Source organism: Chlorocebus sabaeus, chromosome 22 (assembly GCF_047675955.1).
Source record: "Chlorocebus sabaeus isolate Y175 chromosome 22, mChlSab1.0.hap1, whole genome shotgun sequence".
In the NCBI taxonomy this organism is placed as follows: domain Eukaryota; kingdom Metazoa; phylum Chordata; class Mammalia; order Primates; family Cercopithecidae; genus Chlorocebus; species Chlorocebus sabaeus.
Genome location: NC_132925.1, coordinates 45,510,401 through 45,537,471, shown reverse-complemented (window position 1 = coordinate 45,537,471; position 27,071 = coordinate 45,510,401). Strand labels below are relative to the sequence as shown.

At 48.4% G+C, this 27,071-nt stretch overlaps 2 protein-coding genes and 1 long non-coding RNA gene across 8 annotated transcripts in view; 2 read left to right on the top strand and 1 right to left on the bottom strand.

The window, feature by feature from the left end:
* ALDH1L1 (aldehyde dehydrogenase 1 family member L1) overlaps window positions 1-5,004 on the top strand; it is an 84,855-nt gene extending 79,851 nt beyond the window's left edge. The window contains exons 21-23 of the mRNA XM_007985522.3: window positions 1,372-1,477; window positions 2,661-2,860; window positions 4,725-5,004. Coding sequence (XP_007983713.2) covers window positions 1,372-1,477; window positions 2,661-2,860; window positions 4,725-4,780 — 362 coding nt within the window. The 3' untranslated portion in view covers window positions 4,781-5,004. The remainder of the gene's footprint in view (window positions 1-1,371; window positions 1,478-2,660; window positions 2,861-4,724) is intronic.
* Window positions 568-22,071, bottom strand: LOC103228128 (uncharacterized). Of its 4 annotated transcripts, XR_012090551.1 has the most exons (5): window positions 21,975-22,071; window positions 18,970-19,121; window positions 3,869-5,112; window positions 3,407-3,709; window positions 568-752 (listed from the first exon to the last, which is right to left on the bottom strand). It is a non-coding gene; the product is annotated as an uncharacterized lncRNA (long non-coding RNA). The 4 variants fall into 4 exon arrangements; XR_005242025.2 differs by lacking the exon at window positions 3,407-3,709 and having other exon boundaries at window positions 5,012-5,112; XR_012090549.1 differs by lacking the exon at window positions 568-752 and having other exon boundaries at window positions 2,867-3,709.
* SLC41A3 (solute carrier family 41 member 3) overlaps window positions 21,552-27,071 on the top strand; it is an 80,411-nt gene continuing 74,891 nt past the window's right edge. For 2 of the 3 annotated variants that reach the window (XM_007985526.3, XM_007985523.3), the window contains exon 1: window positions 21,552-21,649. The gene's annotated coding sequence lies outside the window, so the exon portion shown is untranslated. Of the gene's footprint in view, window positions 21,650-21,684; window positions 21,767-27,071 lie in introns of those variants that run through there. The other variant, XM_007985524.3, reaches the window with a different exon arrangement.

Sequence of the window (27,071 nt, the reverse complement as noted above, 5' to 3'; positions counted from 1 at the left end):
GTGCCGGGCACCACACACCTCAACAGAGCTCTCATGACCACTGCACTGCTGCTGTCACTGTCCACTTACCCTCTTCCCACTCCTGCTGGACTGCGAGTTCCATGAGGCAGGTGGGGTGGGAGGAGCATCACCAGGGCCCTTGCAGGGCAAGGATGGCCGGGTTCAGTGTTGGTGAGATGGAGGCCCTGTGCCAGGAGCAGGGCTAGGGAGCCAGCAAGGGTTAGAGCAGCACCAGGGAACCAGGAATAGTGGGGAGTCATCACCCCGCCCTGGAGAGGGTATGAGAAGGAGCAGAATTCCTATAGCCCAGTGAGGGGCAGAGCACGGGATGGGGCTGCTTTCTGGTGGCCCAAGGACCAGGAGACCAGCTCTTAGAGTCTAGAGGGGATAGGGGAGAGTACAAGGTAGATGGGGAGGGGACGACAGAGGGGTGGTCAGCACGGCTCACATGCCCCGGCAGAAGTGCTGCAAGACTGTGGAGTAAACACAGGCCACATAAACCACTGTGTGTGTACATGAGTCACATTTTCACAATTGTAATCAGTGTTAAAATGTCATTTATAAATGTATGAAAAATATTGAATATTTTATTAGTTAAATAACTTTGTAACGTTTTTTGAAATTTTCTATTTCTCTAAAAACTAGAGTGAGAAAATTCCCGGTCTCTTGATTATTCCTAAGTCAGGCAGGATTGAATTTCAGTGAGGTCAGGCAGGATTGACCTCAGTGCAGCAGGTCTCAGGGCTCTGTCTCTAGAGAAAAGAGAGAGAAAGCATTTCAGTTGTCAGACGTGCGTCTGCCCTGGCAACCAGGGCCTGTAGGGGTTGCATCCAGGGTTGGGATTAGGTGGTCCCTTCTTGACTGGAGAGCATGAAGTTGGGCCTTGATAGGGACCCCAGAAGGGCAGAGGGAGGGAGTCCCAGGAGGTCCAGTGTCCAGAGCTCCTCCCCTCTCACCTGCTCCTACTCCATGAGTTGTAGCCACCAGGGTCAGTGGCAGAGCTGCCTGGGAGGTTTCACCTGCCAAACAATCTAGGAGCTTGTAGATTAGCTGTCACCAGAAAAGCTCAAGTCTTTGCTTTGGCCATGGGTTCTGGCACTAAGATTGGACTTGGGATCAGGTCTCAGCTCTGTCACCTGCCAACCTGCGGCCCCATTTCCCTCAACAGCACTCCTTTAGAAGCATGGTGAGACCCACATCAAAGAACATGCCAGGTGGGAGAGCCACCTGCAGCATGGCGACACCCATCACATGGGTGCCACGACCCATGTCAGGTCATCCGCAGGTGGCTGCCCAGGCCCTGTTGACGGGGAGGCTGGACCATCGGGCACTGTGTCTCCCATGTACAGTGGGTCTCCATCTCTCTTGCAGGGTTCTTCTTTGAGCCAACTGTTTTCACAGATGTGGAAGACCACATGTTCATAGCCAAGGAGGAGTCCTTCGGGCCTGTCATGATCATCTCTCGGTTTGCTGATGGGTAGGGAATCCTGCTGATGTCTCAAGGGCCCTGACTCTCTCCCATGTGTTACTGGGGTCTTCGTGTGGGCTTTGGGAGGTAGCCTGTGGGCGGTGAGGAGGAGAACTCAGGTAGGGTGCAAGCCATCGACATCCCGCCTGGGCCGCCTGCTGAGTCTCCACACCCCTGAGAAGAGACCTGGGGCTTTGAGTCCCCCTCTGAGCAAAGACAGTTCCCTTCCCTGTCCTTGTCCCTTGCCACGTGCTCCAGCATGTTTCTCGCAGCCCACTGGGTTCTGTTCTAAGGTCTGTTACCGTGCACTAAACCCCCCACACTGAGTGGCTTGGAATAATTAGAGATTTATTTTACTCATGGTCTAGGTTCAATGAGGCAAACCCATCTCTGCTCCATGCAGTATCTGGCCTCAGCTGGGGCGACAGAGTGGCTATCCTCACGCTGCCGGGGGTCTCCCAGGAGGCTTCCTCCGCATGGCAGCCTCAGGGTTGCTAAGGCACCTGGTTTCCCCTCAGAGGCCAGGTGAAAGCCAAAAGGCTCTTTCTAATCTGGCTCTCTAGAATCCCAGAGCATCCCTTCCACCACAGCCTAGTGATCAAGCAAGTCACCCAGGCCAGCCTGGGCTCGAAGGGGAAACTGTACTCCACTCACAGTGAGGCCACGGAGGCCCATGCTGTCACTTCTCAGGCTTACCCCTGGTCTCCGTAGCACCTTGGGGCAAACTGCAAAATCGTGCCTCATCCTCACATTTTACTATACAACTATCAAAAAAACCCAGAAATTATCGTCATATGTCAATGGCATTAGAGTAAGAGACTTCACTGCCACCTAGCCAATAAATATGGTTGTAGTAAGTCTCCAGATCACTGATGTCTGGTGAATGCCCAACCTGCCAAGGGCACATGTGGGTCCTTCTGCATGTGAGGACCCAGCGGTCCCTCTCTGGGCCCCTGCTCCCAGTCTGTGGAATAAAAGGCTCACCCCATGATCCAGGAACCCCTGTGGTGGCTGCCTGCGTATGGGCCCCTGCCCTTCCTCCTCACTCGCAGCCCAGCCCAACCCCATCCTGCCCCGGTGCCGCAGCCCGGAACATTTTCTCCTCGGAAGGTCTTATGCAGCTGGGGTGTAGAGCAGGCCAGGCTCTCGTCTGCACCTCCCTCAGGGAGTTCTTCCTGGACTTTCCCTCCAGGGACGTGGACACCGTGCTGTCTCGGGCCAATGCCACGGAATTTGGCCTGGCTTCTGGTGTCTTCACCAGGGACATCAACAAGGCCCTATATGTCAGTGACAAGCTCCAGGCAGGCACTGTGTTTGTCAACACGTACAACAAGACCGATGTGGCCGCTCCCTTCGGAGGATTCAAACAGTCTGGATTTGGCAAAGATCTAGGTAACCTACTCCTGCCTGTGGGGTTGCTTTCATTTATTCATTCAGCAAACATCCGTTCAGAACCACTTAGTGCCAGGTCCTATCCCAGATGCAGGGATGTAGCCTTGAACATGATGGCTGTCAGGGCTCACTTCTTACTGGGAGGGAACATGTGACAAGTCCATGAGCAAGATGCTTGCAGAGGGCTGTGGTGCTGGGAAGAAGGCAAGAAGAGTGGCCTGGGGGAGACGCTCCGGCCAGGAGGCAGTGGGGGCCTCTCTGCTGTGGTGGCGCCTGTGCTACCCGGACCTGCATGGCAGGGAGGAGTTGGCTGTGAAGACCCAGGGGCCCGTGTTTCTAGCTGAGGGTTCAGCAGGTCTTTGAGGGAACCAGTTTTGGTCGTGGAGTTGCAGAGAGGTCAGAGTGGTGGGAGTGGGCCAAGGGGGAGCCGGAGGGAGGAGAGGAGGCCTGAGAGGCAGGTAGGGGCCAGATAGAAGGCCCGTGGGCCATGGTCAGGGGCTCAGGTTGCGTCCTTAGTGTAAAGAGGAGCCATGAGACTGAATGTACCGCCCAGGTGAACACCATGGGTGTTGCGAGTCTCCCAGTAGAGATGAAGTCGTTGAGGCGGCAGCAGGCGGGGTCCCCCAACACACAGCGCAGGCCCAGTGCTCCATCCGCTGGGTGGCATGGAGTTCTGCTCCAGCCCTCTCTCCCTGGGCTGCTCCAAGCCTTGGGCCTCATCCTGCTCTCTCAGCAGTGGGGACTAGACAGGTCTTATGGGCAAGCTTGGCAGGGGTGGCTGGCAAGGTCCGGGGGAGCCGTATGCTGTCTCAAGAGTTCCCACCTGTCTCTCCAGGCTCCTGTTCCAGCCTAGAGACCACAGGGAAGGACATACTGAGGCTGGGGGTCAAAGGGTGGTCACTGTTTCCAGTTTTCTGTCCTCCCCCTGCCCCCATCTTTCAAGCCCTGCAGAAGCCCCCAGGGGTGCCTGTGAGAGGGGCCCATGTGTACCCACAGAGCTGGACTCACATGCATGTATAGGCTGGACACTCCTGCTTCCTGTGTCCCTGACTGCCTCCTCTTCCTGCCTTCTCCCAGGCCACCTTCCTGGTGTCCACCATGGGAATCCATGAGGCCCAAGCCCACCCAGGGAAGGCTATGGCTGCCAAGTCCCCAGGATGTGATCTGAGCCCCTTATGAATCCTCCCCGAGTTCCCCCAGCTCCCTCTCAACCCTGGTCCCCGTGTCCTGCTGAGAGGACCAGCACTCTCCTGGGACAGGCCCACAAGCCAAGCCTTCCAAGAGCCCGCCTGGGCAGGCCCAGGACCTCAGAGGGACAGGGCAGTGGCATTTGGGGCAGTGCCACTCCTGGGGCCAGCCAGAGCTGCTGGGGAGCTGTCAGACAGCCCCAGGCTTCACACTTGTCATGGGGCTGAGACGCACCAGCCACATAGCACTGCCGAGGTCTGGGGCCTCAGGGCCCTGCGAGGCATCTCCTTTTCCCAGCCACAGCTTGATAGAGACATAGCTGGGGGCAGCCATAGGAGAAGAGATGGGCCAGTGAGTCCGGGCAGTAACACCAAGTCCTCCACCCCCTTCCGCCTGAAGGGGCTTCCCGCTGTCCAGACAAGGCGGTGGGAGCAAGGGAAGATTCTTAAATGGCTGCCTCAGATTGGCTTTGTATTCTGGGAGTCCTGGCCCACTATCCACTGTCAGGGATAACCTGGGTAAGATTCATGACCTCGCTGGGCCTCAACTTCACATCTGGAAGTGGGGTGAGCCAGAGCTGCCCTCACGCGGTTGCTGAGGAATAAGACACTTGCAGCCCCCAGCAGTGGTTCCTGCCTGTGGTGGCAGCTGCTGTGACCTTTGTGGTGTCTTACAGGAGAGGCGGCTCTGAACGAGTACCTGCGGGTCAAGACGGTGACCTTCGAATACTGAAGAAAGGTCTTTGTGAGAAGAAAGTCCCTGCCCCTCCCTGGCGGCTGGGGCCCCCTCCCTCTTGAGCCTGGGTGCACAGCACCTCCCACCTGGGGGGCTAGTGGAAGCCCTCCTGCCTGCACCCCATGTCTGCATCTCGGACGCCCTCTGTCCAGTCAGCAGCAGCCCTTGGCTGGGTGAGGTGTGCCCCTCCCAGGGAGAATAAAGCTTCTGAAGAGAGACCATCCACACCTCCGCGTCTCTCTGCTTCACCCGTGGGTATTCCTGGGTGGGCCTGGAATTTGCGGTCACCTGGGCATGACGGTGCTGCTTGGCCTGGGAGAGCCAGACACCTGGGGAGAGAGACAGGAGGAAATGGGTGTGGGCCATCTCAGCCCCAAAGAGCAGAAGCTGTAACAGAGTCAGGGTGCAGGAGGTTTGAGGGTAACCCCTAGGAAACTGGTGGGAAGATGGGGATTGAGCTGGGTGAGCCCTGGACTGGGAGGCAGCTCAAACTCCCTCAGCAGATGGGGGCCGGGCCCTTGCCCCTGCTCTGTCAGCGTGGCCTGCTCTCAGCTGGTAGCCAGCCCAAGGGCCTGCAGTAGAGTGCCGGGCCCAGCTGGGAATGCCAGGCAGAGCTCGTCTTCCATCCAACACAGTGTCTCCTGTGTACCTTTATGGCTTCTCCTTGGCCCAGGGACCTGCCCTAGAGCTCTTTCCCGTGCCCTCTCCCTGTGGGAGCTTGCGGCCCTCCTCTCTGCACCCTCATCCTGTAGGCACCAAACACTGCAACCTGACCTACCTGCTGTCACCTCAGTTTCCCCACATGGAGCTCTCTTCTTGGCATGTCATCTCCCCACCCACCTGGCTCTGTCCCTCTGGGTCCCACAGGCCCACTGCAGGCCCCTCTGTCCCTCCCCACAGGCCCAGGCCACGCTGAGAGCTCTAGGCCCAGCCTCTGCATGTCTGGGAACAACTTCAGGCCTCTCCATGCAGCATGCTGCCCTTCAGAGGCCTGTGAGTTCCCCGTCTCCTCAGGGATTCCCCGCCCTGCTTTCCTTTACGATTCCTGCTCTTCTAGGAAGTGTGTGCTTCCCTAAAGGCCCGTCCAGACCCCGCCGTTCGAAGGCTGCTGGCAGCGATAGTAACAGGCAGTGCCGAGCTCCATACTGGCTACACTTCTGTCCCTTGAGCACCAGCTCGATGCCAGGCAGGGCTCCAAATCCTCCATGCATGTTTCTCTTGCTGCTCATGATCCCAGGGAGGCAGGAGGTATTTTTATCATCATTTATAAATGAGGAAATGGAGGCAAAGAGACATTTAACAGCCCAAGGTTACATAGCTACTGTGAAATTGTGTTCCCCTTACTTCCCAAATTAGGAGGACGTTGAAGCCCCCTCTGCCTGCAGAAACCCACCCCTCCCAGGTGCCGAGTCTCCCAGAATAGGCCTTGGCTGGGGGTGGCCTGGCAGAGGTGGCTGTGCTCCTGGGCACCCACACCCACCATGGGAGAGGCTCTACTCTCCCATGGCCACCCCACCCACTGTGAAGCAGGCCTTGCTGGGGACAGGTTGAGCTGCTCACAAGGCCTTCCTAGAAGTCCAGGAGAAACCCACCAACTCCCACTCCATGCAGTTCCTCAGAGCCTGAAGCCCAGGACCAAGCCAGACCCACTGGGAGTGTCCCCTTCCCTCTTCCCACCTGCCTCCTGCGGCAGGGCCGGCTCAGACCCCAGAGTGCTTCTGGCACGTCCAGCCTCACATCTTGCTGTCTACAGGCAGGGAAGAATGTGCCTTCACTTCCACTTAAAGCCTTCTGGGCTCTGTTGCTAGCTCAGAATTGGTCTTCTACCACGATGCTTGGTGCTGGAGATGGCAGCTGCTACGGAGAGAAGCTGTTGCCCTGTCTCTAGCGGTGGGACTTGCCCTAGCATGCACCGCTTACACCAGAACAGATGAGTCCATGTCAACCCCTTCCTGGGTTCCCTTTGTTCTGCCTCAAACAGTCCCAGGGCTGGGGTATCCACGGCAGCGTCCAAGCACATGCAGCTGTCTCTCATCCCAGTCAGGTCTCTCACACTCCTCCCAACAAGAGGTGGAAGCCTGCCTGGTGTCTCCATAGGGTCAGCCCTGGCTTCCCTGTAAACATCCTTCGGGACAGAAGAGCAGGCAAAGCCTCGAGCACAGGCCCATCCAACTCAAACAGAGCCAGGAAGCACCTCTCCCCACTCTTCAGACACAGTTTTAGCCAGGGTGCCCACTGCAGTCATGCTAGAGACCTCTGGTGCAAATGGGCAAGACTGGACCCAGCTTTCCAGCTTTCTTCCCCTTCCCATAATTCTTTCTTCCCCTTTCTAGCTTTCTTCCCCTTTCTATAATTCTCCTGAAAGTGTAAGGTAAGGACATAAGATTTCATTATCCCCCAATTTCCTGCCTTTGTCCCCTTCTTTCTTAAGTCATAACCTCTGTATTTTACCTGGGCACACAGCTGCCCAGAAGAAAGGCTGGATTTTCCTGCATTCTTGGCACTAGGTGTTGGTCAAGGAACCAAGTTCTTGTCAACAGGATCCAGGTGCAAATGATCTGTGCAGTTTCTGACATGCACCCCGTAAGGGGGGTCATGCTATTGCCCTCCTTTCCCTCCCCGGGCTGGCTGGAAGCAGACCCAGTGATTCGGCGATGGGCATTGCCCAACCCTGCGAATGTGGGGAGTGCCTGGGCCCAGGGGCGGGGGGGGGGCCAGTGGGCAGCTGCCCGCGATGGAAGAAGCCGAGCCCAACATCATGGAGGCTCATCTTCCCCAAGGCGACTCACCGCCAGGCTATTCGGTGGGAGATAAGCTTTTATAAACTTTTGTGGCCTTTGAGTACCTTTATGTCTCGCCATGTTAACAGAAGCATTTAAGGTGGTTTAGAAGTATAATAAATAAAAATATGCATGAGCGAATGGGGGCTGAGAGCAAAGTGGTGGTGAGTCAAACCCAGAGTGTGGTCCGTATCCAGACTGCAGGCTGCAAAACTGCATACCCTTCTAAAGCTGGGCCACAATTCAGCTCAGAGCTTTCTGGCTGCCAGGAGTGCAAGGACACCTGACTGGTGACCTAATTCATGGTGTCCAGATGCCAGAAACAAATTAGTGTTCTGGAGGATAACTGCTCCTCATAGAGATAGTAATCCATCTCATGAATCCTCCTTAAAAATATTTTATAGGCAGGGCACGGTGGCTCACACCTGTAATCCCAACACTTTGAGAGGCCGCGGCGGGCAGATCATGAGGTCAGGAGATCGAGACCATCCTGGCTAACATGGTGAAACTCCGTCTCTACTAAAAATACAAAAAATTAGCCGGGTGTGTGGTGGGCACCTGTAATCCCAGCTGCTTGGGAGGCTGAGGCAGGAGAATGGCGTGAACCCAGGAGGTGGAGCTTGCAGTGAGCTGAGATTGCGCCACTGCACTCCAACCTGGGCAACAGAGCGAGACTCTGTCTCAAAAAAAAAAAAAAAAAAGAAAAAAGAAAAAGTTTTATGACTGCTGTCTTATGGGACTTCAACCTAGGGTGGCAAGTTGCACACAGCTGTTTCTTATGACCTTCCCCAGTGTGACTGAATGCACATTAAACCCCCGCCACTACCAGCAGCTCACCAGGGCAGGGAGTGTGTGCATGGGGGGGCAGCACGCTGGATCCAGGGCTGTAGTGCTCTGCTGATCTGACTTCATCCAACTGGGATAGGGTGAGGAGGAAGTGGAATTCACCAGAAGTCTCCACGGAGAGCTTTGCATTTACCTAGAACATTCTGATGTGGTGAAGCTGGGACGGTGGGACATTCAGAATCAAAGGCTGGCCACAGACTTGCTCTAGGTAATAAAGGGAAGGAGAATCCTAAGGGAGGTAGAAAAGAGAGGAGGTGGGACCCAGCAAGGCCGGTGCTGGAGGGAGGGAGGGGGAGTAGGACCCTCCGTGGCAGTCGAGACCTGTCTTTGGGGAGAATATGGGACTGTGTGATGGAAACTCCCTTCCTTTTCTCCCCTCCAAAATCAGCAGTTCCTCTTTGTTCCCTGTTCTTTGTGGGAATGGCCCCTTTTGGGCAAGCTCAAAGAGAAGCTGATTTCTGTAGCTCCAAAGACACAAACAGGAGCAGACTGCAGAGCAAAGCCCGCCACATCTGGCTGGACTGCACATCCATTGGGCATCCTCCACAAAGGCTGCTTCTCCCTCTGCCAACACACAGTGGACATGTGTAGAACCAAGAAATTAATCCTTGGTGTCATAAGCTACTGAGAGCTCAGGGCTGTGTTGATGGCTGCAGTGACAGACTCTGGGTATCAGTTATAATGCAGTTATAAAGTTTTGGAACAACCAAAACAGCAAACAGTAGAGGAAGAGTTAAAACAATGATTCCCAACCTTAACTACCCCAATATCTTCATTCTACCCTCTTTATTTATTTAGACAGTCTCTGTCACTCAGATTGGACTGCGGTGGTGCAATCTCAGCACACTGCACCCTCCCTCTCCCAGGTTCAAGCGATTCTCCTGCCTTAGCCTCCCGAGTAGGTGGGACTACACGTGTGCGCCACTGTGCCTGGCTAATTTTTGTAATTTTAGTAGAGATGGGGTTCACCATGTTGGCCAGGCTGTTCTCAAACTCCTGACCTCAAGTGATCCACCCACCGTGGCCACCCAAAATGCTGCGATTATGGACATGAGCCACCACACCTGGTCTCATTCTACCCTCTTTAAATCCTCTAATGAAATTCACAGATCATATTACCAACACATTATCTAAATGATATTACTTCAATATAAATGAGAAATAAAGAACAGAAATTTTAAAATAAGATAATTCATGCTTCACCAGGTAGATGTTGGGAAAGTTCCAGTTGCTGTGAGGCTCTGGAGCACCAGCTTGAATTCAGATTTTATTCACAGGAAGCTCAGAACCTGGGATTCAATTGCAAAGTAGCTGAGGGCTAATCAGGGCTGTCCTGGGCTGCCAGTGTGCCTTCTGCACTGCTACATGGTCACAAAAGGCTCCAAGCATGGACTTAGAAAATATTGTGAGAAAACATACTTAACATAAAATTTGGCCAGGCACAGTGGGCCGAGGCGGGTGGACTGCTTTGAGCTCAGGAGTTGGAGCAACATGGCAAAACCTTGTCTCTACAAAAAAAAAAAAAAAAAAAAGGCCAGGTCATGTCCATCACTCCTGGAGCAGCTATCAGCAGAAGGCATGGCTTGGCCAGCCCACCACTAGAGCCTGTTCCCAGAGGGCACCTGCCAGCAGTGGAGGGGAAAATGGAGGCCAGCCCTGGGCTGAGGCTGCTGCCACCAACCTAGAATCCATTTGGGGACGATAGAGACTGAATGGGAACACCAGGTAGACACTGTGGTGGCAGAGTGACAGTGAGAAACTGGAACAGACATGAGGAAATGTGTGGGCAGGGCCAGGCCTGCCTGGATGCCCATGTCAAGCTTATAGTCAAGCCCTCCCTGTTCCTCAGACCTCCCCCGTGGTCGATCTGGGAGCCCGGAATCATTCCTTCCTTAGAGATTTGTCCCATCAGGGTTTTAGTAACAACAATAAACATAACAGCAGGAAACACTCTTGAGCTCATTACATGTGAGGCACCATGCTGAGGGCTCTACATGGATCACCTCATGTAATCCTCAAGCCTATGAGGGAGGTGCTGATACTGTCTCAATTTTACAGATGAGAAAACTGAGCCTTAATGCCTTCTCAAGGTCAGCTTGCTTTGAAAATAGTAATCCTCTGTTATGGCAGCTCATTACAAAACACCATGGCCCAGGGGTTTAAACAATACACTTATTTTCTCACAGCTCTGGAGGCTGGAAGTCTGAGGTTAAGGTGCCAGCAGGATTGTGTCTGATGAGGCCTCTCTCCCTGTCTTGCAGATGGCAACCTTCTTGCTGGTGTACTTGTGGAGAGGGAGCTCTCCCCTGCCTCTTTCCCATCTTTTCTAAGGACTCCAGTCCTATTGGATTAGAGCCCCACCTAATAACCTCACTGAATCTTTACTATCCCCTGATAAGCCCTATCTCCACATAGAGTCACACTGGGGGCTAGTGATTCAACATATGAATTCGCAGGGACCCAATTCGATCCTAATAGCTCCTAACATTGTATGAGACTTTATTATTTACCAATATATTTTATGTCTATCCTATCTTTAGTTTCCACTGAAAACTGCAGTTCCACCATAGCAGCTCTTTGCCAAGCTACTCACTGCCTAGACTCCAGCCAGGCCTCTGGATTCCTAAACTAGCACTTGCAAGTGCCTCTATGAAAGGGGGAGACAGAGGGGCATGAACTAGTCTACAGGAACTGGTACACACTGCCTGCCACTTACCAAGGTCCCAAGAAATGAATCCTGTGCCCTGGTGTGGTGACTGCCCTTTGGAGCTTGGCTGCAATGCTTGGTTGCCTCCTTTTCTAGAATGCTCCCATTTTCCCTGTGTTTTCTCCATGACTGAGGCCAGTTGTTGGTTGCTGTTTGTCATTATACTTTGCCAGTTTATTTTTCATGCATTAGAGTTAAGAACAAAATAGTGTCTTGCACCCATGACTCTATGAAAACCAGAGAGGCCCACCTCAAAATTTATAGAGCCCAGGGCAAAAGTACAAGTGAGGGTCCACAAACCATATATCTAAATATTTAATGATTATTGTAAGCCAAAAATAAAATTTTAAGTCCCCCAACTAATTGAATGTGTTACAGGTAGTTAGGCATGAGCAGGGCAGGCTAGGGCTCCCCCTTAATCCACTGAAAATGTTGGGTGATGGTTCGGCAGTTATTGAATTGCCTCTCTAAGAATGATAATTCCACAGCGCCATGGAGCGGCTATTTCCTGATGGCCCACACCTGTTAACAGCAAAATGTTAATTGAATGCAGGCCCCAGGGAGAAGCAACTTCCTGGGCATGCATGTTAAGAGGCAAAACATGGTGAAGTATGATCTTCTGGGGGCACACTCCACTGGAAAAAGGAAGAAAGCCTCAGATGGGCCTGCGTATAACTCCCTAAACACACCACGCATGCTCAATTCTAAAGGGTAAGGAAAGCACTGGGCATGAGGAAAACCCACCCTCAGGGAGGAATCATGGCAAAGCAGCGAGCTTATAAAAGTCCTAGGATCATGGTTAAACATGACCTTCTCCCTTTAACCTTCATGTGCTTGCTTGGGTCTCTTCCAAGCACACCTTCTTTTCATTCCTGTTTTAAGACTTTTTAAGTAAACTTCCATTCCTGCTCTGGAACTTGCCTCAGTCTCTTTTTCTGCTCTATGCCCCTCAGTTGAATTCTTTCTTGCAAAGAGGCAAGAACTGAAGTTACTGTGGACTGGCAAAATTTGCTGCCAGTAACTCAGATCTCTTTCACGGGTCACAAATGGAGCCCTCCTCTTGACCAAGGACCTGAAATTAACCTGAAAAAGTAGCTCAGGCCATGATGGGAAGGAGGAGAGTTGGATGTGCCTCATTATACACCCCTCTGTTTGGATTCAGGCACAGCTGACCAGCATTAACATCAACACAGAGACCTTCAGACTGACAGAGCAGACTCTTTGTAGCAATAAGATACCAACATGACAGAGAGCAGGCTGTAAAATAAATCAAAGTATTTTACCCCCAAATGTATTTCTTTGACATATTTTGAAGTGGCCCTGCAAAGCTGTCTCTTGTGGGGAAAATCTACATTCTGTAGAGAATCCCCTTCCCTTTCCAGGTCTTTTTCCTGATCCAGGAGAAAATTAACTAAGAGTCTGACACCTTTTTAAGTCTGATAAGAAACATTTACAATCTATTCTCTCTGAAGCCTGCTACCTGGAGGCTTCATCTGCATAATAAAAACCTTGGCCTCCATAACCCCTATCTTCTTAACCTACACATTCCCTTCTGTTGATTCCAGGTCTTCAGACAAACTTTTTCAACCAATTGCCAGTCAGGACATCTTTGAATTCACCTGTGATCTGGAAGCCTCTCCCTCCACCCCAACCCCTCCTGACTACTTCAAGTTGTCCCTCCTTTCTGGACCTGACCAATGTAAATCTTACATGTGTTGTCTTTTGTTTCCCTAAAATATCTAAAACCAAGCTGTAGCCAGACCACCTTAGGCACACATTCTCAGGACCTCCTGAGGCTGTGTCATGAGCATGTCTTTAACCTTGGCAAAATAAGCTTCTGATTGAGACCTGTCTCAGATACTTTTTGGTCTACATTATAAATAAAACCAGACAACTGTAAAATGGAGTCTATCTTCTGGCCTTGACAAATGTATAGAGATCTGTGAGGCCAAGTTCAAATGTAGACTTCTTGGACTCCTTGGAGTTCCATGGGGCCCTGTGAGAAGAGACAGCAATGCCCCAACCTGCTTTTGTGGGCGTGTGCTGATCTGGGCACACATCCTAGAAGGGGGATTGGAGCCATTGGAGCTCTCAGGTCCTAGGCAGCTGGAGTACCATGCAGAGGCTCCCAGTGGACATGGCCCTTCACTCCATGACAAGCAGGGCATAAGGGCCGGAAGAGGGCATCTTTGTACCCGTTACTGATTTGGAGGGTTTGACCTTGACCTAATTTTATCCCTCAAAATTGGCCCTTACAATCTCACATGCCCAACTCTTCCTCAATAGCCACTAGGCCTAGAGGGAGGGTGCTTTTCTAATTTTAGCAGCAGAGCATTTGCAGTGAAACAGGTCTGGGCCCAGTGGGATGCTAAACGAGGGATTCATCTCTGGTCTTCAGAATACCATGATTTTGGTTTCCTTGGAAGTAAAACAAGAAGAGAGAAATAACATTTATAGTTTGACAATTATAAGAGTAATGTGTGTGTCAGAACAGAAAAAGGAGCCAATTCAATTAGGGCACCAACTAAAAATATAAAGAAAAATTATAACCTGGTACTGTCTATGGGATTATTGTAGCCAAGAAATAATTCATGATTTAATCTACACTTTAAAAAACAAAAGTTAGGGTCAAAATCTACTACCAAGTGTTACATTTTTCCTTTAAAACCATTTTTTAGCTCCTATCTTTTCTACTAAAGAGAAATTATAGTAAGACCAATTTCTGTGTAAAGTAAATTCTAGGCTTATTATACTTGTCCTGATTATTTGCATAAAATCTAGCAAAAATTGATTAGCCATATAGCCTCCTTTTAAGTTGGCTTTGCTGGAACTTTACCTAAAAATATACTATTTTAGTTAAATTCTTGGTAAATTAACCAGTGTCTCCAATTGTTCTGTTTTAAAAGACTTTTTATTGAACTTACACAAATAACTATATTGTCATAAAACCACAATCCGGATTTTGGAGAACCCAGAGAGAAAGGTACATTTGTTTAAAAAACATACTTCACTCAAATAAAAAAAAAAAAAAAAGATTTTCTTGACCTTCTTTAACTAGAGCAGCATCTTTCAAATGAGACGTCTGTTTACCTTGGAAATACCATTCACAAGCCAAGCAGCTCATGAGAGCTGTCTATCAGGCACTGTGGAATCCAACAACTCCCCCCAGAGTTAGAATTAGTCCTAGGAAAGGGCTCCCTGTTTATCAGTATCTCCTCCTTATATTTCCAGGTAGCAAGATTCTATGTAAACCATTTTTATTTTATTATGGAACTCTTTTGGGCATCACATTGTTTCTATTAACATAGGGATAGCTTCAATTAACATTCCAGATTAAGGCAGTAAATGGCCCTCAACTGGAAATTCTCTAGTACAGTCATTGCCATTGGGAAGTACTCAGTCTTTTGCCATCAGCCCCAGTAAATGTTCCACAGAGGATATGAAGTGGAGAATTTGTCCTGACTAGTATTCCAGCTTCTACCCTATAGCATGTGGGTTTAGGCAACCTTACCAGTTCCCATTTAGTGTGTCCAATTTCTCAAAAGAGCAGATTTACATGCCCTTAGTTTTATAGTACTAGAAAGGGGAAACATCCCCCAGTCAAATGCAGTACCCATTTTCATAAGACGTTTAGGTAAAAGGTGTTACAATTACCTTACATAAAGTTTGTTTAAACATTTTACATTTCATTATTTTATTAATCTATACGTTTATTAACCTGTACGTTTAACCTGTCCTGGTCCCAGGAACCTTTTTCTACCCCCAGACCATTTTACCTTTTCTGGTGAAAAAAGGTTTGGGTTCCTAGCGGCAAGTCGCATCTGCAGAACTCATGAGGGATGGCAAATTTGATAAGGCTTCTCAAGCGGTCGTTAGGATTCTGTGGGAGGGGCATCCATGTAAAAGGGACCCCCTCAACCTCTAAATTTACCATGACTTGGGTAATAGGCATATTTGGTGGGAGGATATACCAGTTATTCTAAATCCAGTTATATGGCTTGCATATGAAGCATATTAACTGCTTCATCTGAGGTGCTTGTTTCACTTGGTATTTTATACAGAGTTGGGCAGTCCCCTTCTCAGGGTAAACAGACATTATGGTGGCATTTATCTGGTCCACTAGACTAATTCTTCCCTCAGAAATGACCTCTTGTGCATTTGGATCATATATATTCATTAGTGATTGTTCAATAGTGAGCTGTGGGGTGCTGCAGCAACCCAAACAAGCTCTTAATTTCTGTAGCACTTAAAATTAAGGATTTTTTCCTTAAAGTGGTTATTTTTACAATCCACTACAGTAAAGTTTTTTTTAAGAAGCTGATGATACAAATCTACAAAATAAAACAATTTCTTTATATTATACTCTCTGGTTTTAAAGAGTTTTGCCCTTCCCCCACATTGACTATCTTTTTGGTACCCACAGGTCTGAGTTAACTTTTGTTGCTCTGGCTTAATTGTTCTATTTAGCTTTATCTGTATATATATTTTTCTTCATTCTAAAGCAACTCTTAAGTAGTTTTTTTTAATTAGAGAAGAAAAACCTACTTTCCTTTTTCAGCAAAATCAACATCCTTGTGTTTTACAAACTTCACCAAAAATGTATTTTATACTCCTATTTTAACTTTTAGTAACTCAAATTTGCCAGTGATAAAAACTGAGGTTTTAACATGACTTTAAGATTTTAAATTACTAGAGAGAGTTGAGATTAAATTTGCCAAATTAATTTTACCAAAGATTACCAAGATCATGTGAATTAACAGTCATCTGAGCTAGCATCTACCAATCTGATAAGCACTTACATTTTTAAAGTTACTAGGTTAGAGCTCTTTCATGTAGTTTGGTGGTGAAATATCACTTCCACATGACACATATAAAGATAAAGATATAACAGGCATGCAGAATTAAAAGGTCCACAAGATCTAATTTTATTGGCCTGTTTTCAAAAAAAGTTATCTCCCTTCAGATAATTTTGTTAATTATAACTATTATGAAGTTACAGGAACCAACAAAACGTGAAGGAGAGATCTATTATCCAAGGTCTTTTCAAAAGAGAAAGAGCTAAACTTGTGAGATACCAATCTGCAGAATGTCAAAGAGACACATTATAGAGTTTATAAAGTAAAAACATTACATTAAAAAGAAGTCAATATTTGTAATAAAATATTGTTTTAGCCAATTATTTAGTTTTGTATTCATTTATTTTTTAAATATCAAAGACCCATCTCTAGAAGGACTACTATAATTTATTCTTAATCATAGCCAACTGAATTATACAATTTTTTTAAACAAATCCCTTTTTACTAACCTTCTTACAACTTATATAAACCATTCACAACATGCTTAAATTTTCTGTTCTGTCCTAAATATCTCTGTTCCTTGAACAACTTAGTCATTTTATTTTAGGACACAAATTCACTACACAAGATTCTTTCTTACATAAGATCACTTTCCTTTTTGCCTTCTTTACCAAAAATTACCTCTTTATGTCTTATCTTTCTCTACATCTCTTATTTCCTAGTTCCTTTTACCTTGTTTTATACATAACCTTTAAATAAGCTAAATTAGAAAAAGATATCTACTGTTTAAAAAAAAGTTTTCCTGTAATTTTTAAATTGGAAATTACCCAGATACTTAATATTTATTAATAACCTGAGGTCCTAAATTATATGACAAGTTTATTTAGAAACACTTATTCCATTACCATTACCTGATTAATTTATTTGTTTACCTGGATTACTAACAAAAACTGTGACAGTCATTATTTATTTCCCTGTTAACTATTTTTATAGCTGTGAATTTCAGGTGTTTACTTCAATAATGAACTTATGATTAAATATAAGAGTATTTTTACCAATAACTCAAGATTTAGCTGTTTTCATTAAACTAACAATATTCCATGCCTTATTTATCAAAAATCATACAAGCAAAGATCATTCTGTCTTGGGCTGGGTTTTACAGTTTTATAACCCTATGGCTAATCTTATACTATTCTGAAGGAATAAGCATGAAGCCACTTGATCAATAAATGCAAACAAAAATACTAACAATTCTTAGAACATTTCTGATTTTTTTACGAATGATTTTAAAGACAGCTTATTTATTAAATATTTTACTTGTCACATTAACTTAAAAGCATTTGATTAGTATTTTTTGATAAAGTGTTTAAGTGCTTTTGTTTTTACTTAAACTAATTAGAGCTCTTTTACATATTTTTAGTAGTGAAACATTGTGTACACAACACATAAACATAGCATATTAGGCATGGCAATAGAAGTACATCTTATACATTTGTAAGACCTCTTTTTTCCTTAGACTTTTTTTTTTTTAATTTTTTTTTTTAATTTTTTTTTTGAGACAGAGTCTGACTCTGTCGCCCAGGCTGGAGTGCAGTGGCATAATCTCAGCTCACTGCAAGCTCCGCCTCCTGGTTTCACGCCATTCTCCTGGCTCAGCCTCCCAAGTAGCTGGGACCACTGGTGCCCACCACCTTGCCCGGCTAATTTTTTGTATTTTTAGTAGAGATGGGGTTTCACTGTGTTAGCCAGGATGATCTCCATCTCCTGACCTTGTGATCCGCCTGCCTTGGCCTCCCAAAGTGCTGGGATTACAGGCGTGAGCCAAGGCACCAGCTTTCCTGAGACTTTTAAATTCATGATAGCCCATTTCATCACCCTACGCAGTTGTCAGCTAAATAGTCCTCCTACATTTACATATTAAAGGAAAGAACTCTTAGGTGAAAAACAGATAGCAAAATTTGCATCTCAAAGTACCAAGAGACAGTCTGGTGTGCTAGAGGGAAATTAAAATGGATTTAATCTGCCAATTAAACAAAATTATAGAAGTCTATTATAAAATCCTTTTAAATACACACACACACACACACACACACACACATCCTATAGCTTTTACTTCAGAACTCTAGCCATGAGATAAATACAAATTCACCAGCTTGCAAAAAAAAAAGAAAAAAGAAAAAAAGTCAGATCCAAACAGTGGTTTTTATCTCAGTAGAAACGTAAAAGCAGATTTAAAGCAGGCAGAAAATATAGAGAAGAGAACTTAAGAACTCTATGGTGTACAGGTCAACCTTAGGGCTCTTTTCCTTAACATAAATGTGCACAAGGATCATTTTATTTCCATTTTACATAATCTCTGGCAAGTAGAGACACCATAAAACCAACAGAGTGCCCAAAATGGGGTCATTCTCCTTGTTTTCTCCTCATTCTTAGATTACTTGTTTCCCACTTTTTTTTTTTTTTTTTTCCTTAAAAGTAGGAACTGAGCTGTGGCCTAAGGTTTTTGTGTGGTGGATCAATGTGTGCTGCTTGTGGGTAGGACCCCACCATGTGTCACCACTGAGTCGTTTCCACCCTTTTACATGTCTCAGCTTCTCTATCCAGAGGTGTATTACCTTTGAGAGGGCTCAAAATGACAGGTGATCAGTCCTTATATGCATTCCTGGACAAACTATTTTTAAAATTAATTTTTGTTGGGGATTTCCCCATAGGGCTGCTGCATGTCACAGGATGTCAATCCCCCAGACACTCCCACAAGGCCCCCAGTCACCCAGGAGCGCCTTTTGACTGGGAGGAGAAAATGCCTTTTCTCTTCCAAGCTTAGAAAACTCAGTCTCTCATTTACCTATGAAAACAACAGTTCAATTCGTCACACAAATGCGCAGACAAGCCAATCAAGATTAATTTTGGGAGAAAAAGCAATAAAGAAAACCCTTTAGAATGCATCTCTGAACTAGAATTAGAATCCTTAAACAACAACTTCCTAGGAGAAAAACCAGCTCACACTAAACCAAGGACTGTCAACCAAAGAGAGATCTGGGGCTCAGGAGGACTTACCAGTTCCAGTAGGGGAGAAGCTAGAAGTCTGGGAAACTTCAGTGGGCCCCACTGGTATCTTAGCTCTGAGTTCAGGCAACTCCTTTGGGGTCCTGAGTCTTCTCTGAGGCCCCACATTGGGTGCCAAATTATTGTTGATGAAGAGTCAAACTCTGTAAAATATTTGAAGAGATTTATTGTGAGCCAAATATGACTGACCATAGCCAGTGACACAGCCCTCAGGAGGTCCTGAGAACATGTGCTCAAGGAGATCAGGGTGCAGCTTGGTTTAATACATTTTAAGGAGGCATAAGACTTCAAGTTAAGTTCATTTAAGAAATAAATTTGTTTGATCCAGAAAGGCAGGAAAACTCAAAGAGAGGGAGGGTGGTTCTAGGCTATAGGTCAATTTAAACATTTTCTGGTTGACAATTGGTTGAGTTTGTCCAAAGACCTGGAATTAAAGAATGTCTTGGTTAAGAGGTTGTAGAAACCAATGTTTTATCATGCAGATGAAGCATCTGGATATGGTAGCAGGCTTCAGAAAGGAGACTGTAAAATGTTTCTTATCAGACGTAAAGTCTGTGTTGATGTTAATGCAGGAGAAGGATAATGAGGCATGTTCGGCCTCTACTTCCCCTTATGGCCTGAACCAGTCTTTCAGGTTAAAAGCCCTGGCTGAGGAGGAAGTCCATTCGGATGATTTGGTGGTTGGGGGTGGGGGGTGCCTTAGAATTATTTTTTGGTTTACCAAGTCTTGTGAACCATCAAGCCTCCCTCAGGCCTGGACTGGGAATTGCCAATTTTGTTAGGTGTGGTGGTGATACTATGGGAATGTTTAAAAAATAGGCCTTATTGTTAAACATACTCGAGTATTTAAAGGAGACTTTATCTACTGGGATGCTTTAAAATTACTCTGGAAAAAAGGAAAATGAAAGGCACGTGTGGGATGAAGCACAGACTTTTTTTTGTTGTTGTGCGTCCAGAATTGGTGGGTTCTTGTTCTCCCTGACTTCAAGAATGACGCTGCGGACCCTCGAAGTGAGTGTTACAGTTCTTAAAGATGGTGTGTCCAGAGTTTGTTCCTTCTTTCCGGTGGGTTCGTGGTCTCGCTGGCTTCAGGAGTGAAGCTGCAGACCTTCACAGTGAGTGTTACAACTGATAAAGGCAGCATGGACTCAAAGAGTAAGCAGCAGCAAAATTTATTGCAAAGAGCAAAAGAACCAAGCTTCCACGGTGCGGAAGGGAACCTGAGTAGGTTGCCGCGGGCTGGGGCAGCCTGCTTTTATTCCCTTATCTGACCCCACCCACATCCTGTAGATTGGTCCATTTTACAGAGAGCTGATTGGTCCGTTTTGACAGAGTGCTGATTGGTGCGTTTACAATCCTTGAGCTAGACACAGAGGGCAAGACAGAAGTTTTCCAAGTCCTCACTAGGTTAGCTAGACACAGTTAGCTAGATACAGAGTACTGATTGGTGTATTTACAAACCTTGAGCTAGACACAGAGTACTGATTGGTGTATTTACAAACTCTGAGCTAGACACAGAGTGCTGATTGGTGTATTTAGGATCCTCTAGGTAGACATAAAAGTTCTCCATGTCCCCACCAGATTAACTAGATACAGAGTGCTAATTGGTGCACATACAATCCTCCAGCTAGATTTGAAAGTTCTTCAAGTCCCCACCAGAGTCAGAAGCCCAGCCGGCTTCACCCAGTGGATCCCACACCGGGGCTGCAGGTGGAGCTGCCCATCAGTACCTAGCTGTCCACCCGCACTCCTCAACTCCTGAGCAGTAGACCGGACCGTGCGGCGCCCCCGGGGGCGGCTCGGCAGCGGTGGAGCCCACTGTGCGGGGCGGGGGGGCGGGTTTCGGGCATGGCCGGCTGCAGGTCCCGATCCCTGCCCCGCGGGGAGGTAGCTAAACCCGGCGAGAATTTGAGTGCAGCGCCAAGGGGCCGGCACTGCTGGGGGAGCCGGCGCAACCTCCGGAGCTGCTGGCCGGGGTGCAAAGCCCCTCACTGCCCTCAGCATTTCGGCGCCGGCCGGCCGCTCCGTGTGCGGAGCCCGCCGAACCCGCGCCCGCCTGAACTCGCGCTGGCCCGCGAGGGCCGCGCGAAACCCCGGTTCCCGCCTGCGCCTCTTCCTCCACACCTCTCCGCAAGCAGAGGGAGGCAGCTCCGGCCTCAGCAAGCCCAGAGAGGGGCTCCTACGGTGCCGTGGCGGGCTGAAGGGCTCCTCAAGAGCCGCTAGAGTGGACGCCGAGGCGGAGGAGGTGCTGAGAGTGAGGGTTGTTAGCACACTATCACCTCTCAGCTGTTGTTTTAAAGCAAAAGGCGGGTCCCAAGGGAAGCTGGCTGTCGGGTGGGTTGCCATTCTCTGTACCCTTTCTACCTTGACAGCTCCATAACAAAACCTGCAGCCTCACGGGCGCCTCTCCCGTAGCGTTCCCACGGGGGCGGCCGGTGGGGCCCCAGCTGCGAGGAGGGCCCGGGCTCGCGAGCCTCGGTCCCCCACTTCCAGTCCCCCGGGCCCCCAGCGGGGCTCTGCGCTACCGGGGCTAGGGCGTCTGCTGCAGTCCCCGAGCACCAGGTCATCCAAGGTCCTGCCGCCCGGCCGGGGCGGAGCCAGGGACGCCCGGCCTTCCTGCTTCCTGCGTCCGCGGCCCGCCTCTTTCCCGCCGCCGCCTGGATGGGACGCGGTAAGCGCGGCCCTGTTCCGGGCGGGGTTGGGGCGGAAGGTGGGGTCAGCTGGGGCCCAAGAGGGGTCAGGGAGGCGCGCGGGAGAAGGCGCCCCGGAGGGGGTGCGCGGGAGGCGGGTGAGCCGGGCGCCGGCCCTGGGGGCCCGGGCGGGAGGAGGAGCCAGGGGGGTCGGGGTTCGGGGGACGCGGGGAGGGAAAGGCGCGCGGGAGATGAGGTAAACCCAAGGAGTCAGAGGGGCGGCCTGGGGCGGGGTGGGGCCACGCCCGGGGGAGGCCGGGAAAGGACCCAGGCGCTGGGGGTCGCGGGGGAGCGGGCCGGTCCTACCCTTAGGTGGCTGAGGCCGTTCCCCACACCGCCGCGGTGTGCTTTCAGCGGCCCCGTCTCCTTCCTGGCGTGCTCAGGGCACTGCTCCTGGTTGGATGTCGCACGCGTGACTCCTGCAGCGTCCGCGCGCAGGGAAACCCTCCCTGCCTCAACCAGACCTCCCGCCAGCCTCCGCCACAGGCTCAGCCCACTGTTCTGGGTGGGCTTGGTGCAAAACTCTGGTGAAGAAAACCTCCTGAGGTGCCCAGCCGGGAGTCTCTCTCAAAGTCCCACACTCTCTCCATCCAGGAGAGCCGGTGGGATAGGTCTCTGAAATTCCTTCCTTGCTTCCTTTCCTTCCCTTCCTTCTCTTCCTTCCCTTCCTTTTCTTTTTTTTTTTGTTTTTTTCCTCTTTGTTCCAGTTTTTTTTTTTTTGCATATAACTAGTGATCAAATCCCACTTCTAAGAAAGCCTTTTTTAGAAGGCTTTTACGCGAGTGGTTTTCAAACTGTGGTCCCAGGACCAGCAGCACTGCCTTCCCTGAGATCTGCTAGAAATGCGGGTTCCCCAGCCCCACCCTGACCTTCTAAATCCTAAACCTTGCGGGTGGGTCCCCATAATTGTCTTTAGCAGGTCCTCCTGGTGGTTCTGACCATTGATCTGAAACCTTAGGGCTTTGAGGAGTATGAGCTGAGGGTGAAAATGGGCCAGGTGCCGTGTGATGATAATGCATGACTCCATTTAATCTTCATAGTTCTACACAGTAGGAAATATTACCCCATTTCGCAGATTAGGCAACAGAGGTACAGAAAGTTTAATTTTTCCAAGGTCACAGACCTAGAAAGGGGAGGAGCTGGGATTCCAACCTTAGGTTATGGCTCCAGAACATTCCCACTAGGCGAGGTCCCCGTGAAGGTGGGGAGGGGTGAAGCCCAGAGGCCCTGGCGGCCTCCCTGCCAGGCAGAAACCATTAGTTCCAGAATGGTGACCAGCCAGGTGCGTGGTCAGCAGTGGCCCTGCCTGCCTGCCTTTGGGCGAGCCCTGGTCTGTATAAGCTGCTGGGACCAGGCCCCAGGGCAGGATGTATTCACACTGGGGTGCTGACCGGGCGCCCAGAGTCCTGGGTCCAAGGCCAGCCTCACAGGGTGACACAGGGATGCTTCTGAGTGGTAGAGTATCCGTTTCCTCTTCAGTCTGATGGGGACGGACACTCCCCAACCCCATGCTGGCAGCTGGGAGGGTGGGCAGCTTCAGACTCAGGCGTGGCTCTGACCTGTGGCCCCAGGTGGGCCACTACCTGCCCTGCCCAGCCCCTTTCAAGGCACAAGGGTCTCTGACCACTGCTCCATAGCAGGGTTTCTTGGCCTCCACACTACTGACATTTGGGGTGGGGCAGTTCTTTGTTGTGGTGGGCTGTCCGGTATTACCCACTCTTTCGGGACAACCAAAACCATGTGCAGACATTGCCCGATGTCTTCTGTGGGGACCTTGGAGGCAATGCCTCCACTGGCATCTTGGCTTCTCCCTGGGGCTCTGGGATGAGAGGTTTCCTGGTCCACAGCCTACTTTCCCACACAAGCCCACTCCAGCCTGTGCTTGGTTGTTCATCCGCACAAGCTGGCAGTGACACAGGGACATTGGAGCATGTTCTCCTTGCAAACACTCCAACGTTCAGGTGGAGCTGAGGGGCGTTTGGCGGTGTCCACAGCAGTGAGATCCCCCACCCTGCAAGGGGCACAGAGCAGGCGGGAATGACTGGTGCTGACACCAGCTGGGCCCTGCTCCCGGGTCACCCTGGCCAGGCCCTCCTCTGGCACCATGTGCAGGCGCAGTAAGGGTCGACCCAGGGCTGGGGCTCTCTAGGTCCAGCTGCATGCGTGTTCCCTGCACAAATCACGGATCAGGGCTGCGCCAGCACCTGCCACTCTGGTGTTTGCTGTCACCAGGCATAGTGGCCATGCACTTTTGAGTTAACCTCCTCAGGCACGTGTGTGTGAGTGACTCACCAGGACTGGGGCCAGTGAGGATGTGTGGCCTGGAGTGGTCACTGCCCAGTTGCCTCTGGCAGGGGCAGACCCAGAGCCCTGTGGCTGTGTTCCAGGCCCTTCTGCCCACCCCTTGCCTTAGTGGTAGTGAGGCGAGGTGCCTCACACCATTCATTTATTTATATTTAAAACATTTTATTGACACCTAATAGATGTACGTATTTTTGAGGTGTCTGTGGTAATTTAACACATTCATGTAACTTGTAAAGATCAAATCAGTGCAATGTAGACATCCATCGTTTTAGAGATTGGTCTTTTATTCCAGAAACATTTGAATTATAGCTATTTTGAAATATAAAATAGATTATTGTAAACTATAGTCACCCTATTGATTCATCAAACACTATTTCTTATTTCTTCCATCAAACCGTCTATTTCTAGCCATTAACCACCCTCCCTTCTTCCCCCTGTCCCCCGACAGGCTTTGGTAAGCAGTGAACTCTCTATCTCCTGAAGGAGATCCCCTCCTTCAGCTCCCACATATGAGTGAGGCCATGTGAAGTTTGTCTTTCTGTCCATGGCTTATTTCACTGAATATAATGACCTCCAGTTCCATCCCTGTTGTTGCAAATGACAGGATCTCATTCTTCTTTATGGCTGAATAGTACTCCATTGTGTACATGTACCACATCTTCTTTATCCTTTCATCTGGTATGGAAACTTAGGTTGATCCATATCTTAGCTATTGTGAATAGTGCTGCAAGAAACATGGGGTACAGATATCTCTTCAATATCCTGGTTTCCTTTCTTTTGGATATGTACCCGTTAGTGGGATTGCTGGATCATATGGTAATTCTGTTGTTAGGTGGTTTTTTTTTTTTTTTTTCAGAGATGGAGTCTCACTCTGTTGCCCAGGCTGGAGTGCAGTGACACAATCTCAGCTCACTACAACCTCCACCTCCTGGGTTCAAGTGATTCTCATGCCTCAGCCTCCCAAGGTAGCTGGAACTACAGACGTGTGTCACCACACCCAGCTAATTGTTTGTATTTTAGTAGAGATGGGATTTCAGCATGTTGGCCAGACTGGTCTCAAACTCCTGGCTTCAAGTGATCCTCCCACCTCGGCCTCCCAAAGTGCTGGGATTACAGGCGTGAGCCACCGCATCTGGCTTGCTTTTAGTTTTTAAAGGAACTTCCATACTGTTCTCCATAGTGGCTGAACTAGTTTACATTCCCACTAACAGTGTACAAGGAACACTTTCTCCACATCCTTGCCAGTGTCCATTGTTCCCTGTCTTTTTTGCAAAAGCCATTTAAAATGGGGTGGGATGATATCTCATTGTGGTTTTGACTTGCATTTCTTTCATGATTAATGATGTTGAGTACTTTTTGCATATATGTGAGCCATTTTTGTCTTCTTTTGAGAAATGTCTATTCAGATCTTTTGGCCATATTTTAATTGGAATTTTTTTTCTTTTTTCTTTTTTGCTATTGAATTGTTTGAATTCCTAGTACTATATATTCTGGTTATTAATCCCTCGTCAGATGAGTGGTTTCAGATGTTTTCTCCCATTCTGTGCATTGTTTTTTCGCTTTGTTGATTGTTTCCTTTGCTGTGCAGAAACTTTTTAGCTTGATGTAATCCCATTTGTCTATTTTTGCTTTGGTTGCCTGTGCTTTTGAGGTCTTATACAAAAAGTCTTTGCCCAGACCAATGTCCTGCAAAATTTCCCCAATATTTTCTACTAGTAGTTTCATGGTTTTAAATCATATAAGCGTTTAATCGATTTTGATGTGATTTTTTAATATAGTGAGAAATAGGGGTCCAGTTTCATTCTTCCACATATGGATATCCAGTTTTCCCAGTCCATCTATTGAAGAGACTGTCCTTTCCCCAGAGTATGTTTCTTGTGCATTTGTCAAAAATGAGTTGGCTGTAAGTGTGTGGATTTATATGTAGGTTCTCTCTTCTGTCCATTGGCTTATGTGTCTGCCAGTACCATGCTGATTTGGTTACTATAGCTTTGTAGTTTATTTTGAAGTTGCTATGATGCCTCCAGCTTTATTCTTTTTGCTCAGGATTGCTTTGGCTATTTGGGGTCTATTGTAGTTACATGTAAATTTTAGAATTGTTTTTTTCTATTTCTGTGAAGAATGACATTGGTATTTTGGTAGTGATTGTACAATTCTGTAAATTGCTTTGGGTGAAATTGTCATTTGCATTGAAATTCTTCCATTCTTCAAGCATAATGTATCTTTCCATCGGCTTTCATTTTTATTTCCCTAACACCTTCTCAGGTGGCTGTCTAGGCTTCCTTTGTGTTTCTCCAGCTGAGCTCTTGTTCCCATCCTGTGTCAGTTTCTCCATGGTTTTCTCTGTAGGAGTTCTTCATTCTTTTTTGTGCACTTATCCTTTGTCTCTTGTATTGGGTCCAACTATTTTCTCCTAGGCTTTTGCTTGCTTTTAAATTTTATTTAGAAGTTTTGTCCTACAGAATATTTAAACTTTGATGTAGCTAAAGTAATCATTTTTCCCCTCTGGTTTTTGCTTTCAGTTGTGTGTCTGTGTGTGTGTGTGTCCCTTACCCTTAAGGAATTTGACTCCCTGATTGTGTGTGTGCGTGTGTGCATGTGTGCATGCACGTGTGTGTGTATGTGTGTGTTTCTCTTACCTTAAGGAATTTAAATCCCTGATTTAGGTTCAAAATTTTTTCCGACTGTCCACTTCCCTGGTTGCTCAGGACATCCAAGCCCTGCCTTTCTGGCAGAGGGAGCCGGGAAAAGTTAACCTCTCTTTCTTCCTGTCCGTAAGCCTTGGGCGTCTGGGTGCCTGTAGCATTGCTCAGGTGACCGCTGGCCTTGGCAAGAACAGTTTGCATCAGGAGAAGAGGAGGGGAGGTAAGAACACACTGTGGGCATGATTCTTTGTATAATTTTTTTTGCCATGAAGAGAAGGAGGGGAATGAAGTGAGAGCTAGCTTGAGGTCAAGGCTGGGTTTATAGAGGCAGATCCTAGAGCAAGTTTCTGTTCTCATCAGATGATCCCACAGAGGTAGAGGGGAGAAACTGAGGAGGCGGGAGAGAGGGGTTCCTTGTAGGTGTGACCCCTTGAGACGACTCCAGTAGGGGTCT